The sequence below is a fragment of the Gnatocerus cornutus genome, chromosome 9 (genome assembly GCF_029298725.1).
Source record: "Gnatocerus cornutus isolate USDA-ARS CGAHR chromosome 9, icGnaCorn1.1, whole genome shotgun sequence".
Classification (NCBI taxonomy): Eukaryota; Metazoa; Arthropoda; class Insecta; order Coleoptera; family Tenebrionidae; genus Gnatocerus; species Gnatocerus cornutus.
The window spans coordinates 13281767-13296553 of record NC_142241.1 but is presented as its reverse complement, the minus strand read 5'-3'; the positions used below and the strand labels follow the sequence as shown (position 1 = coordinate 13296553).

Here is a 14787-nt window from a genome sequence, read left to right as displayed (position 1 = left end):
TCGAAAATCCACTTCAGAAGTGTAATCTTGGACAATTTTAGCAGCATGTGGTCTTGCATTGTCGTGCATAAAGATGAAATTGTCTTCAATAAAATCGACGTAAGGTACCACATGAACTGCTAGGATCTCTTCAATGTACCTAGTGCTTGTTAAGCCTCCTCTCTCGACACCACGGACAGGCCTGGTAATGAAAACAAGGTCTGTCCTTGCTTCTATAGATATCCCACCCCAGATCATGCATGAACACCTCCGTAGGCGACCCTCTCTTCAATGCAGCAGTCTGCAAATCGTTCTCCTGGTCTCCGGTAAATTTTCTTTCTTCAATCGCTGCCAAGAAGACATATCTTGGTCTCATCGGTAAAAAGAACAGACCCCCACTGTTCCAGTGTCCAATTCAGATGCTCGCGTGCAAAACGTAAGCGTGCTTGATGGTGGGCTGGGGTCAGTTTCGGACCAGTTGCAGGGCTTTTAGGGGTCAGTTCTTGTTCCTTTAGTCTTCGTCTTACTGTCCATCGACTAATATTTACTCCTCGTACCTCACGGAGCTGGTGTTGCAGTTGAACCGCATTAAGTCGATGGTTTCTTAATGACGCTGATACAATAAAGCGATCATCGCGTTCTTCTGTACATCGCTTTCTGCCTGTTCCTTGTCGGCGATGAAAGGATCCAGTCTCCTCATATCGTCTGCAAGTCCTTCGAACCGCTCCACGTGTCAAATTCAGTCGTGTAGCAACATCTCGCTGGCTATGTCCGTTTTGGGTTAAAATAACCACTTGGTCGGCTTTTTCAGGTGTAATATGCATTGATTCGACACAATTCGGAGGTGATCAAACCAAAACAATCAAATTATGTTTAAATTATTGCCGAAAAAACAATTTACCTTAGTCAAAATTTTCACATGACATTTACTAAATAGGCGTGTTTTTTTTGTTTTCGGTTGGCCCGCAACATTAAGAATAAGCACCCTTGATAAATTTATGTTCAAGTCCAAGCATATTAAAGGTATTTTTAAATATCATAAGTTCCTTTTTAAAGACTCGCATTTTCTACAAAAATTCAGTTGAACTCAGAAGTATTGAGTGGGCCGATTTCTAGGCACCCAAGTGTATTTGGGTTTGTGCTTCTTCAACGACGTAGAGTGATATTTTGCACTTTTTTGACCTATTTGTATGTATGCAGGTGGTTTCCTGTAAACATTGCTTTTTTTGAATTCTATTTTTTGAACAATGAAAACAATACTAATGGATTTTAACGTGTTCTCGGAAATCGTTTTGTTTATTCTGGAATAATAAAGTTCAATAAAAAAATGAAAAATACTTTTAATATTGCCTATTATTTGAAATCAAAGCGAATTAAATACTTGAATAAAAATTGTACAATTTGAGCTATAATAGAATGTTGAACTAAAATTCTACGAATTTGATTTGTGAAGAGATTATAAATAATTATTATTTCAGTTTAAATTTGTTTAGTATACAATTAAAGAAATTGCATAAAAAAACGTGATGTAGAAAAGTATGAATTATCTAAAAAAAATCTCCAATAAATACACAAATAAGTATTATATAGAGTACAATAGTATATAATCAAGTGATTAAATCGACAAAAACGTTATCAGTTTTCTTTTTTTCGTGGCTGCGGCTCGCCGACTAGCTGGCAATGTTTACATTTTTTGTGCATCATACGAGAGATAGTCATGATTAATATCTCGAAAATGAGCTCAAATTTTGGAAAACCGCAAAGGAAAAATTTGTTTGTTTTAACAAGATCTATCACCAGTTTCATGAACAAACTTATTTCTGTTACACTATGTAAGTGGTGGACGATACTTTGTACAAATGTCAATTAAATAAATTATTACAATAAAACAGCACCCTCGAAAACAAAGTAACGTTTATGGTTTAGCCGTAAAAGGACATGTAACCGCTGACACCTTACAGAAATGAGGATGGATACTCTAAGCCGGAGATGAAGTGCAACAGATAATCCGCTGATTTGGGAAATGGTTTTCGTAAACGCTCTTGTCATTGCCCGCATTTCACTATAAATAAACTGCACGGAAAACTTTCCGGCAAAAAGTACAATTTTCCTTACTTTTAACAGTCATTCCTCTCTGTATAACACACCTGTATAAAGTTTAAATGCAGTGTAGCAGGAAAATCCAGAATAAAGTAAAAAGCACTTGCTTTATTTTTGATGTAATTTAAGCCTTTTTTCACGGAAACTTGAGTTTGGGAGTTTTTCCTAACACAAGAATGCGACTGAGTTAGTAAAATGACACCGTTGGTATCGTTTCAGGGAGAATTAAAACGGCCAACATTTTTACGCGCTGAAATCGATTTCTTGTTCCGTTGTAAATTCGAACTGCCTCTTTAAAATCAGCATGTTTCTGTTTATATTTATGCCTTTTACATTATCTACCACATTTCTGTTGAATTGCATTACTATTTCACTACCAACGTCAATTATTCAAACCAATCAATTCAGTTGCCACAGTTTTTCCCCTGTAACTGCCATACATTATTAATTAAATTCTTTGCCAAATTGTTTTACGATGGTAATTGCATATTTGATGATAATGTAATTGTACAGTTCATCATATCAATGAATGAAGCAATAAAACGCTTTTAATTTTATTTAATTATAAACAAATACACGAACTTAAATGTTAAGTTGTTTGGTTTATATTTCAGTTCTTCTCCTACAGGAACAGTTAAGGACTTCGTTTCTTAATAACATCCCTTGTACTTCGTCCACGTCCTTCCCCTTAGTTTCCGGCACCACCACCCCCACAAACAAAGCCCCCATGCCACATATCCACCCAAAAACAATAAACGTAATTCCAACTCCAAGAGTATCGTTCATGTTCTGGTACTGATTAGTAACCGTAAACGCCAGAATCCAATTGAAAGCCGCAGATATGGAACTCGCAACTCCTTTAGATTTCGGTGTGAAAATCTCCCCCAACATGATCCATGGAATTGGACCTAAACCAATTGAAAATAGCACAATGAACACACCCAGACTCAACAGTGGAAGGAAATTCAAAGAAGTAGTTTCTAAGGTTGGCTTCATGTGGAAGTACACTCCTAAAGTCATCAAAGAGATGCTCATGATGAACGAGGAGAGAAAGAGAAGTATTTTTCGGCCGAGTTTGTCAATGAGAAGCGTCGATACCAGCGTTGCTACTACCTGAAAAAAGAAATGAGGTAAACTATCGGTTGGGTTGGCGGCTATTCAGGCATGGGAAAATGGACAAAGTGGAGGTTCCCGGAAGAGGGATAGTTTTATTGATTGGCGGGAACGGTGCGTAATGAGTGGGAACGAAAAGAAAGGAAGTTGTATTTTGATGATTCTCTTATTTTATAATCTCAACTTATGTTTATTATTATTTTAATAAGATTTAGTTGTAAATAAAATCTCATTAGACTTAAATATACTACAATATCTTATCCAAAACCTCTGTTAGTTGCAAATAAATAAAAATTGAATTTCGTATTCGGAGTTTCGTTCATATTCGAGGTAATTTTGCTATTCTGACTAACTACTTTTTTTGGAAATGAAAACAGTCCTCTTGTGGATTTTATGTTAAAATATGTAAATGTGATGTGCGTGTTGTGTTTGTATTTATTTTTTCTCACGACTAACAAATTTTGGTGAATTTTCAAATTAGTTATTCTCTAAATTTAAAATTATACTGAACTAAAATTTTAGTGCGTTTATGGCTTTGACTCTTTGAATGGTTTATAAGTAGCGTCCTGCAAAGTCCTATAAACATAATAACGTTTAAATTATTGTACCGAAATTGCTTGAACATGGTAAAAATATTTATTGTGGTTCAGGCCAGAAAAAGTTATTATAAACCATTTAAAAAGTCAAAGCCGTAAACGTACTAAAAGTTTATTAATCCAAAGATCTAGTGCCATGAAACACAATTATTGGAGGTCGTGGATTGGGGATGATATCGCTTCAAAAATAGGGTAGTGCCAAATTGAGTTAAGTTATGACTGCAGTGATCAATTTTAATTAGTTTTAAAGTTCAATAAAGCACTCTTTGTGACTGAATTTGTCGGCCATTACATAAAATTTTATAGCCTAGGTTATAATGATGAAATAAAGCAGCCATCTGTCAGTGGCAGAAGCTAATTCAACTACTTGTCATAAATAATTTTTGTACTTCCGAACGTAAAAAAACACTTTTTTTTATTACGTACTGTTATTTATGAGCAACAAAAGTTGGCAATATTTGGAAGGAAACTTGTTAAAACAATTTCCTAAAACAGCTGGTGGTTAAGTGATGTCACATGAAAAGATCTCAACCACCGAAACGTGTAAAATGTTTTCATATTCAAATTCAACTTCAAAACAAACAATTAATAATTATAACTTTATAATAAAACACTTGGGATTTATCCTTGCGATTCAAATGTAAAATTCATGCCTCGAAACCCATCGAAATTATTCATAAATCCGAAGACGCCAGTCGTAAATACAAATGTTATTCAAAAATTTATTTTGATTTTTGCACTGGATGAAATATTACACCCCTGAATTTGAACACGTGGGCGTTTAAGTCTCAGCTAATTCCCGGAACCCGCCAATCTTTAATTAAATTTATTTACAACAAAAACTTGGTAGTCCTGGAGATTCCGCCACTTGTTTACTTCGTATTCTCTTCGGATTCAGACCGAAATAACTATTCAGAAAAACGTCTCGATCCTATTTAAACTCAGCCACTTTAAAACCGTGTAAATGTAAATCGGTTTTTTGTTTATTCCTTCTAGATCCGACCTTTCGCCCGTATCAATACGAAGATAACTGGAATTCTATAAAGTCAATTCACGGATTTAATTAACAACATTTTGCGGATTAGTGTTAATCTAATAAATCTAAAATGTACGCACTCGACGTGTTTATTACCGGTTTATTCATAAAACACCTGTTGAATAGAACGTACGGTACGAATTATCGCATTAATTATTTTTCTGGCAATCGAAATTTGGGACAGTCGTTTCTGCATGAAATGGCGAAGGATGGCCGTAAACCGGAGTATCGATTTCACCCGGAATTTGGCGCCGGGCTAAGATTAATCCGGTGTTTCTTTGACTGGAGTCGAAATTGCGGAAGTGGTAGTCATACCGGAAAAGTGTCTAACGAGGTGAGGGTACGCGGCCAACGACACTGTTTGCAAAACGCAAAAGGTGGAGAGCTGCTTCAAGTTCCAATATTTCATTCGGTTGTCTGATTTTCCGACTTCAATTCAACTATTATAATATGAGATCTTACCACCTTAGATCAAAGATCTCTTTTTCGTCCTAAAAATGAAGGGGTAAGGAATTTTTCATTTTCAGTCGAGATTACTTTAACAGGGTCAAAGCTCAAAATAACCCCAACATTGCTGTTTTTGCAATGATCCGCCGGAGATCAATACATGTGGCTATGACAAGCCGCCATTTGTCACAATAAATCAACTCCTGTCCATTATATTTCCCTCTTGTGCTCATACATTAATTAATTCTCCATAATTTCTCCCTTGTCCGTCCCTGTCTATTTTCCCCCTTTTCAGCATTTGATGTTTCTCTCTATACACGTGTTTGTTCAAAGTTAGCTCATGTTTGAAGTGAAAAGTGGGAGATTTGCGGCGAGGTACACCATTAAAGTATTCTTCTGGGACATTGTATCTGTGGTTATCTCCGCGTTCAGGTCAACAGTTTAGGTCCTTCAAAGTGGGCGAAACCGAACCATAAATCGCTTTTATCTTTTCCCAACACCTCGATTACATTTTGGTTCCGGGTACTCGAAAACTCAATGACTCAAAGCAATTGAAAGAAACTGCCGAGATCGATGCTTTATGTGCTTTAATTGAATGGCTTTTATTGGGGAAATAACACTCGAAATTTCTAGTAGGTGCCGCGATTTTACAACAGGTTTTAATTATTCCCATCGGTTTGAGCGGCGGTTTTCGTGGTTATGCGGCACAGTTCGGCGGAAGAGAATTTTATTCGAAAAAAATTGCTCATGAAAACGAAAACCAACAATGTATTCTAGGGCACCTCTTTTTTTCTATAATTATACCAAATTTCAAAATTGTAGAGCAAAAAATACAATATTTGGAAATTTTAATTTTCAAGAGGAAGCAAAATGTTCTGACATCCACTACTAAAATTCGTAATTTTGGAAATTTTATTACGAATTTAGACATTAAATTACTTAAAAATGCATATAGGAGCCCAGTTCAGTTTGAAAAAAAATGTATATCTTTAAAAAAATAAATTTAAAGTGTAGTTATAATATTTTGCCAACTACGTTATTGGAATTTTTTACGCAGTTGTCTTGGTTTTAGAGTGCTTTTCTCAGCAAATATTTTGTTGTCGATTATAGAATTTGAACCAGATAAACCATCAAAAAAAAAAAAAAAAATTGGATCATTTTTCATCGAAAAAAACTCACTGTGATAACTCGCCGAAATTGATTCAGACTCAATTAGAAACTTAATAAATTATTGATCACGCTAAATATTATATGCAAATTTCAGCCTTTAGGGCGCAATATTTCAAGCACGCCCACACCGGTAAACAAAACCAACTGTTAAAACCCACCGGAAACACCTTGTTTTTTTCTCACCTGTACAATCCCCACTAAGATCGCGCAAGTATCCGGCGCCATCGAGCTTCCGGTCTCTTGAAAAATATTCGCTGCGTAAAAAAGCACGGCGTTGATCCCGCTAAGTTGTTGGAACGCCATAAGTGCCATAGAAACGACTAACCCATTGATGGTACTTCTGGATCGCAACAGGTCACTCAATTTCGCTTTATTTGCCGTCGCTTCTTTTATATCCTCTCCAATTTTCATCATTTCTTCATCCACGTTGTAGTGCTTCCCTCTGAAAAACTGTAGAGATTTTCTCGCGTCGTCGACTCGACCTTTCGTGTACAAATAGACGGGTGTTTCGGGCATAAACGAGAACGTCATCAGGAAAACGACTGGGAAAACGGCGGAGGCGAGAGCTAAATACTTGAACGATGCGATGGTTCCCCCTAAAAGTAATAATAATGTTGGGTAGAATATTAGAAACTTTGTTTATTCGTCAGGTTTACATGTTAGACAAGCTTTGTTACTAGTTAAAGCCTCAGGGAATTTCGTTTAATACACAAACAGTTTCATTAATTAGTTTGTAACCATTCAAGTTGGTTGTAGCTTTCGGAATTTTAAAATAAAATCCGATGTCTGTGGGGGTTGTAAAAAAAGAAGGAAAAATCAATAAATGGACAAACGTGCCGGGCATCGGTAAAACACATAAAGCAAGCGGAACGGACAAGATTTCTTTCTTTTATTATTCATTTCGGTCCCTTAAAAGCTTACGTGCTTTTGTAATGTTTTATTCGAGAGATTTACAAAGCTCCAAGAGAGGATTATTTAATTCAAGAAATTTCATTTACAGCTCGGAGAAAGGAATTAGGGTGAAAAAAGGGCGTAAACGAAGTTGTTTATAAAGTGTGGGAAGTAACACGTACGAGGGATGAAGTGTTCTCGTTAAGTGGCTGTTTAGGGCCGCCAAACAAAGATAATATTTTTATATCTCCTTCCATTGGCATCGAAATAGGCAGAGCTGTTCTCGTTAAAATTTTACTACAAAATGATATTTCCTTCATCCATGCGATGGATCTCTTCTCTCTTCGAAAGCAAAGAGCAAACATCAAAAGCAAAAACGTCAGTAGCTCGTATTAATAGCTGAGTTTTCTTTAAAAATGCATTGCCCATAAATAGTCGTGCTATATCTGCGTGGATAAGAATGTAAAAACGCTTTTTATATACTTCAATTACATTATTTTTTTAGGAACGACTGTATCAGACTGTTTTATGAAATGTGTTATTTTTACTTCTTTTTTTTATTATTTTTAGTTCTAATGTTTTTGAAGTGCTTTGAAAAGTTTGTTGAACTATCGGAAACAATTGCAAAACAAAGCTATAATGTCCCTCTTAAAGCACCGAATCCGAAAAATTGTTTCAGAGTCCTTCATTTATTTAAATACGAAATTGAAAACCGGCGCGCCATCTCTAGTTTTCAGGCCAAACTTAATCCAGCTCCCTGAAAATCCCACTCACCTAGAATATATTCCAGAAGCACACCCACTGTAATCAGAACCTGGAAGAACGTCCCTAACGTCCCTCTTATCGACGCGTGTGCTAGTTCCGCTACGTACATGGGGGCGGCGACACTCACCCCTCCGATGGCCAACCCAGCTAAAATGCGGGCGGTGTAAAGAGCCGCCACGCACGGGCTAAAATCACGTTATTAATGCAATCGCTATTAGAAGGGGTTCTAACCTGTAGGCTATAATCATCCATGATGTGAAAAGGGGTAGCGCCAGGATTTGAAGGGTCCGTTTCCGACCGATCAAGTTAGCTAGTGGTCCTGTGGGGATGGCTCCTAGACAAGCTCCCAAGGTCAAGAGAGAACCGATCCAGGCTCCTTGATTTTTGGTAATTTGGGGGCGGGCTTGGGGATGTTCGAGCATGGGGAGGGCGGGGGATGTCCAGACCAAACACATTCCCAAACATAGGGCGCTGAGGGTTGCTAAAATAGCATATGTTGGGTACAGAGTTTTTTCTAAATACGAGTCTAATTTTAAACACAGGGGTCAATCGCTCCTGCGTCAGGTTTAACAAAATGACGCACTTGTTTTATTTGTTATCACTACAATTTGCGTCGATTTCTGCATTGATTAACTCGTGTTTTTTACCTAACGTTGATGCTAAAAACTGTCCGAATTTTCTTGGCTTATTTTCTAATTTTTCTGACACTGTGAGGAAAGTTCTGGAATTATCCGGTTTTAGCACTTTTGTGTGCACCATTTTCAACCACAGAACACTTCACTTAATTAAACTATTTGGAATACTCGATTCGAATACAAAGTAAAGATTTGACTTCAGAGTCGTGATCACACTTCTTTATATAAGTTTTTGGAGAGTTGGCTTCAGGGGTCAATTGATAAGGGACGTTATCAGAAGACTCTCCCCTTTATGGGTGCACTATTGTGGACTTTGCTACAGTTTTTTTATATCATAGATTTGTGTGAAATATTACGTAAGAAGAAAACATGAATGAAAAAATCAGTGCACATTAAAACTGATTTAGAAATAAATCTTTTTTTTCTAGGGGAAAAAGTTTTGTTGGTAAATTTTATAGCCAAAATATAAACAAATTTATCTGGGAGCAATATTTTTTAAAATTAAACGAAATTGATTATTTTGACCTTATCTCCTAATTGATTCATTCTGTAATTGATATTTAACCACACGAGACGTGTACCCATAAATCTGTAACTTTGGTAAAATATGTGGATACAGTAGTACGCCCAATAACAATAGATCTTGATTATACTCGGACTGAAATACGATATTTTATCCAAAATTCTAGTAATTGTAATTTTATAGAGAAAATATACTATAAATTATATAAAATAATATTTTATTTAAAACCAATATTAGTTGTCAATTTAAGCATAATAGCATTTGACAAAACAATGAAATGCAGTGTGATTTGTCGTTCAGCAGAGCGAGTTACACATTGCTGATTTTTTAAAACTCCTGCAATTCCTGCGAAATGTCAACAAATTATGAGAGCATCAGTATTATTTTCAGTGAACTGTTTAATATTCTATTATAAATTTACGTTTTTCATGATATTTTTTTGCGATTAGTAAAAAACGCGACACTTATCCACTACAGATATCCAAATTATAGATTTTAAATCAATTTCGATTTCTAAAATTACTCCTTTGTAAATCGGTAAATTCTCTACAGGAAAAATGACGTATAGGTTTTTCCGCCTTAAGTACCCATATGGCAATAATAATGCCATAACCTTTAATACGATTAATTACTAAATTAATATCCATTATTTCATAACCAGCTGCTTTTATAGTAACTGTTGCATTATGTGAATTAATTTTCATCCGATACCATTTATAATTCGGAGGTCAGTACCACGCAATTGTCTAAACGTATTTGTCATCGCCTTTGACCTCCTCACCTCCGATAACTCAAATTTTCATCCAACTCTCTCAATCAAACCAAACCGTTGATGCTGCATTCGTTTTATTTCATTACAAACATCAATTTACACTTCAAGGACTTAATTCAAGGACAACGAATAAATTAAAATTTAATACTAATTAATATACAATCTCTTGAGTGTAGAGTCCAGGTACTACCGTCTTCGCAGCCACTACTCTTTTTTCCATGACTGGAGCACTAGGTCCTACCGGAAGATTGGTAGCGGCGACTCTAAATCCATGAACTGGATCCGAAATATAGTTTACAGTTTGTAGTACCCCGTTAGCATCAATATAAGAGTAGCCACCCCGTGTTACCCCATCCGCCGACTTTGTTTCACTCTTTGAACTCAATGGACCTACATATCCATAGGTGTATTGTCCCAGTCCATCCTGAGCATGGTACTGCGAAGACGCAGGAGCTTGAATCAAAGCAGCGTATGAAATTTGAGCGGTTGGTACCGCCGCAACGGGTCCTGCTGTTTGTACAGCCACTACATTTCCGTTCAGATGTACAGGACTCAGATGAGCTGCAGCATCCCGTGCTCTTGTTTGTTCAACCACAGCTAAATGCTCAGCTCTTGCTCTTGCAACTTCTGGTAAGTCTTGTGGTACTTGAGGAACTCCGGCGTAAGCCGCGTTGAGTGCTGCCAAGTGTTGAGCGCGAGCTTGCACAACTTCCGGAAGGTCCTGTACGGGTGCTGGTACTTCTACTGCTGATGGTACTTGTACTGCTGCTCTAGCATGGTCTGATTGGATCGATGCATACTCGGCTAGATGTCTGGCTTTCGCAAGAGCTACCTCAGGTAAATCTTGGGGGAGGTTGGTGGCGGCGACGCGGAAGCCGTGGACAGGATCAGCGGTGTAATGCACAGTTTGTAAAATCCCGTTGGAGTCAATGTAAGAGTAGCCTCCTTGCGTCACTCCATCTGCAGTTTTCGTTTCCGCTTTAGTACTCGTTGGAGTGGCGTATCCGTACGCGTACTGCCCCAGGACATCTTGACTGTGATATAAAGAAGTGATTGGGTGGGAGTATGGTGAGAGACCCACGGTGACACCTAACGGTACCACGTGGGAGGCATCACACGACAAAATCGCGACGAGTAGTACCTATGAGATGCAACGTTACTAAATATGGTGACCACTAAAATAAGCTTACCGTAAGTTTCATTGCGCTTCTGCACAGAACTCGCAACAACTATTAGAAAAAGACGTCCTTTTCTCTTTATATACCACGCCCCGCCTGTTTGGTACAAGCAGTAAGGTGAAATAAGATAATTGTTCTTATGTTTGACGGTTTTAAAGTTCAAGAGTGGTAAGGCGTCAAGGTCTAGGTTTTTTTCAATTTCCGCAATCTTACGACAGGTCCAGTTTTGTTTGGAGATGTGTTTTTGTTGTTGGGAGTGGTCCAAAGAATATTCTGATGAGATACGAGCTTCAAGGATATCGTCGCCTATGTTTTTATTGTAATTTATTTCTTAATCATCGAACTGGTATTTGCTTTTGTCGCGCTACTTGTTTATTGATTTTATTAAGATAAAAAGACGAAATTTATGAAGCGATACGACCGTGCCTGAAAATTAATGAGATCGTTTTATTAATGTGATTATGGTAATGGGACACTAATGGTTGTAACAGAAACTGTTATGTATCCTTTAGAGAGCAATGTAAAGTAATAACTAAGTGCAATGCCACAATTCAGTACCAAACAATGAAAAGACAAAATATAATTTGATTACTCCGGTACTGCCGCTGTAACTACATATCGTGGAGTTATTCAACCCCGTTTTTTCACGTCCTTGATTTGAAAAAACTTCTTTCACACCAAGTTTCATCATCAGAGGTAATCATGCATGAAGTCGATGATAAAGAAAATCATACCAGACACGGTAGCCGGCGTCCAATATTCGCAAAGAATACCGCGATTATCAAGCACGTGATAGACAGACTCGACGCCACGTCTCGTCTGCTTCTCTGCTCCGACTTATCGCTACATTAAAACCTAATTAATTATATTAATAGTTTTATTAAGGCTTTTTCCATAACATGTATATACACGGTGTCCCCAACATTTTTTTCTTTCATGATCCAAGAGGTGTTAACATCGGAAGAGCTAATCATACTGTAGGCAGTATTGCGTAACAACTAAAGTAAAAAACACTAGAAGGTTGTCTTAGTAGTGGCGGATGGCGGCGTGGGCGGCAAAATGGGCAGCTTTGGCCAATTGTACTTCTGGGGTTTCAACGGGATGACCATCATGCCCAATGACGGCGTGAGGGTACACAGATCCGTAGAGCCAAGGAGACACTACCGGAGCGGCGTAAACATGAGCTCCTACAACATGTCCGGACAAAGCAGCAGAGTGAGCGGCGAGATGTTGAGCTCTGGCGGCGGCGACTTCCGGAGTTTCCAAAGGCACTCCTCGCACAGCGGCATGAGCTGCAAGGTGTTCAGCGGTGGCTTGTTGAACCTCGGGGGTGTTTACAGGTACACCATTAGCCCCAATCACAGGGTACGCCCAAGCTGAGCGTCTTTTACGGTAGTGAACACCGGAGCGAGCGGCGGCGTGAGCAGCGAAATGAGCGGCTTTAGCCAATTGCACTTCCGGGGTGTCGATGGGATGGGCGGAGATGTGAGCCACGGGAGCGGCGACATGAACACCGTTGCGGTGAGCAGCGACAGCGTAATCGTGGAAGTGTTGGATTCTGGCGGCGGCGACTTCGGGAGTGTCGAGAGGGAGAGCGTTGGCGGTTATGGAAGGAACGGAGACGACGGCGGCGGCGAGAGGAGAGTAGTGACCGCTGCGGGCGCTAGCTTCGGCATGAGCGGCGTAATGAGCGGCGCGAGCATGTTGATTCTCGAGGGGTTCGATGGGGACGCCGTTGGAGTCGAGGACGGGGATGTGTTGCGGGTAGATGGCCAAGGGGGCATAAGTGGCGGAGGCGGCGGCCAGCGCGCAGCTTACTAAGATCTGCAATCGAAACCCCACGAACGAGATAAGAAAAAATACAGAAAATTTGTAATGCCAGAACAGAATTTTGGAAAACTAGATAAGGAACTGCAAAAAATCGTAAAATTGGAAAATGTAAAAGGAAAAGTAAAAAAATTGATAACAAAAACATGTAACTACAAATAAATAGTTATGAATTAAAGAAGAGTAAATCAAGAATCGGAAAATTGGAAAATATGGAAGGAAAAGCGCATTTGAAAAAAGTGACATATTGATAGAAAAATTGACAAGTAATTGTCCCCTTTAAACTTACCAAAACCTTCATTTTGTGTTATAACAATATATTGCAACCTCCTAAGCACTAGGACTGTTGAACAACTGTAGAAATCCCAGCAGCCCCGCCTTTATTATATAGATTTCCCCCAGCACCTCCGATACCCCAACTGAAGAGCAAGGTCCTCTGCTTTCACTAGAAGATCTCCCTAAAGCTTCAAGTCGCAGAGCGGTGAGAAAAATGTTATGGGCGACGCAACAATCATTTTTACGAACGCAACAAAGCGTACGCAATTTTCGAAATTTTTATTTTGTTTTTTTGGTAATCGTTATATAAGAGGCAGTACATGCGGCGGTCTCACTTTGTCGCTGTCATGCTCTGTTTAGTATTAACATTACGATAACAAATGGGGGATAAACAATTACATTTTTGTTTGAAAATTAGCTCCTGGTGTCGCTCCTTTAATTAATTTTAAAATTTATCTCGTGCCCCAAAATTGAAATCTCGCATGATTAGAGTTTAATAATGATATTGATTATGATAATGAGGTGCGAAAGTGAAAGAAAAACCCCAAAATAAAAAACCGCAGCTGTCATAACTCGGCGCTTTATTGTCACGGAGCCAATGGGAGCGTGCGTATATCGGCATAATTTTTTAATTGCAAAATCAATGAATTATTAACGAATCGGAAAACACGTTAGGAATGCATTTACGAGCTTACGGTTCGCTCATTGTGTACATGCTATTTCCATTTAAAGTTTTCTCGTTACCAATTTGTCAAGTGTATAAACTCCAAGTTTTATTTCAATATTATGTTAATCGAAATGTGCATGTAAATATGCATAAGGGTTCTGCATCCTGGAGCGCAGAATTTTTCCCTGTAGAAGGCCAAATTGTCGCCAACGACAGGCAGCGACAATTTACGACCGTCGTCTAAGCACACGCCCAAAAATATTAATTTGTCCATAATAAATAAGACGATTATGTGAAGGTGCAAGGTGAACTAATGAAGAGACCACACCTGATCCAATTTTTACCTACGAAATCTCTACTGTTATTAGCATTCGCAAAAGGTTAAGCAGAATCTTAATATGCGTTCCATCTAATTAAAAAAGCATTCAATTTTTTTATCGATTGATTTTCAAACCTGGATCACATTGAATTATTCGAAACTTGCGACAATTTGTTCGTGCGAAATTGATAGCGTTGTTAATTTACACGGATCGACCTTGTCAATAAATTAATTGCACTTTTTAGTTTCACGATACGCTAGTTGATTGAACTCCCATATTAATCAAAGTATATCGATTTTTTTTGTGATAATGGACGATTCGTCGCGTGGGCGTCACATTTCCTGACAAAAAATTGGTAATGATGATGTAATAGTGAAGACAACCTACGAAACGTGATAACATCAATGTTCATTTAAAATGAATTAAATAACAGGGAACAATGTAACCTTTTGGACTAATCTGATTTGGACAAAAGACTATTAGAGGTAGATT

At 38.1% G+C, this 14787-nt stretch overlaps 3 protein-coding genes across 3 annotated transcripts; all 3 read right to left on the bottom strand.

Annotated features, from left to right (window-relative positions):
- Window positions 1-2617: 2617 nt before the first annotated feature.
- On the bottom strand, window positions 2618-8937 carry LOC148168979 (facilitated trehalose transporter Tret1-like). Its single transcript, XM_088045907.1, has 5 exons — window positions 8745-8937; window positions 8329-8578; window positions 8107-8282; window positions 6625-7037; window positions 2618-3192 (listed from the first exon to the last, which is right to left on the bottom strand). The coding sequence occupies exons 1-5, from the start codon at window positions 8854-8856 to the stop codon at window positions 2683-2685; spliced, it is 1461 nt and encodes a 486-aa protein (XP_087902033.1). The 5' UTR covers window positions 8857-8937; the 3' UTR covers window positions 2618-2682.
- Window positions 8938-10084: 1147 nt separating this feature from the next.
- LOC148168978 (uncharacterized) lies at window positions 10085-11317 on the bottom strand. Its single transcript, XM_088046075.1, has 2 exons — window positions 11218-11317; window positions 10085-11168 (listed from the first exon to the last, which is right to left on the bottom strand). The coding sequence occupies exons 1-2, from the start codon at window positions 11227-11229 to the stop codon at window positions 10179-10181; spliced, it is 1002 nt and encodes a 333-aa protein (XP_087902201.1). The 5' UTR covers window positions 11230-11317; the 3' UTR covers window positions 10085-10178.
- A 751-nt stretch (window positions 11318-12068) lies between these two features.
- On the bottom strand, window positions 12069-13430 carry LOC148168977 (uncharacterized). Its single transcript, XM_088046076.1, has 2 exons — window positions 13322-13430; window positions 12069-13029 (listed from the first exon to the last, which is right to left on the bottom strand). The coding sequence occupies exons 1-2, from the start codon at window positions 13331-13333 to the stop codon at window positions 12232-12234; spliced, it is 810 nt and encodes a 269-aa protein (XP_087902202.1). The 5' UTR covers window positions 13334-13430; the 3' UTR covers window positions 12069-12231.
- Window positions 13431-14787: the final 1357 nt, after the last annotated feature.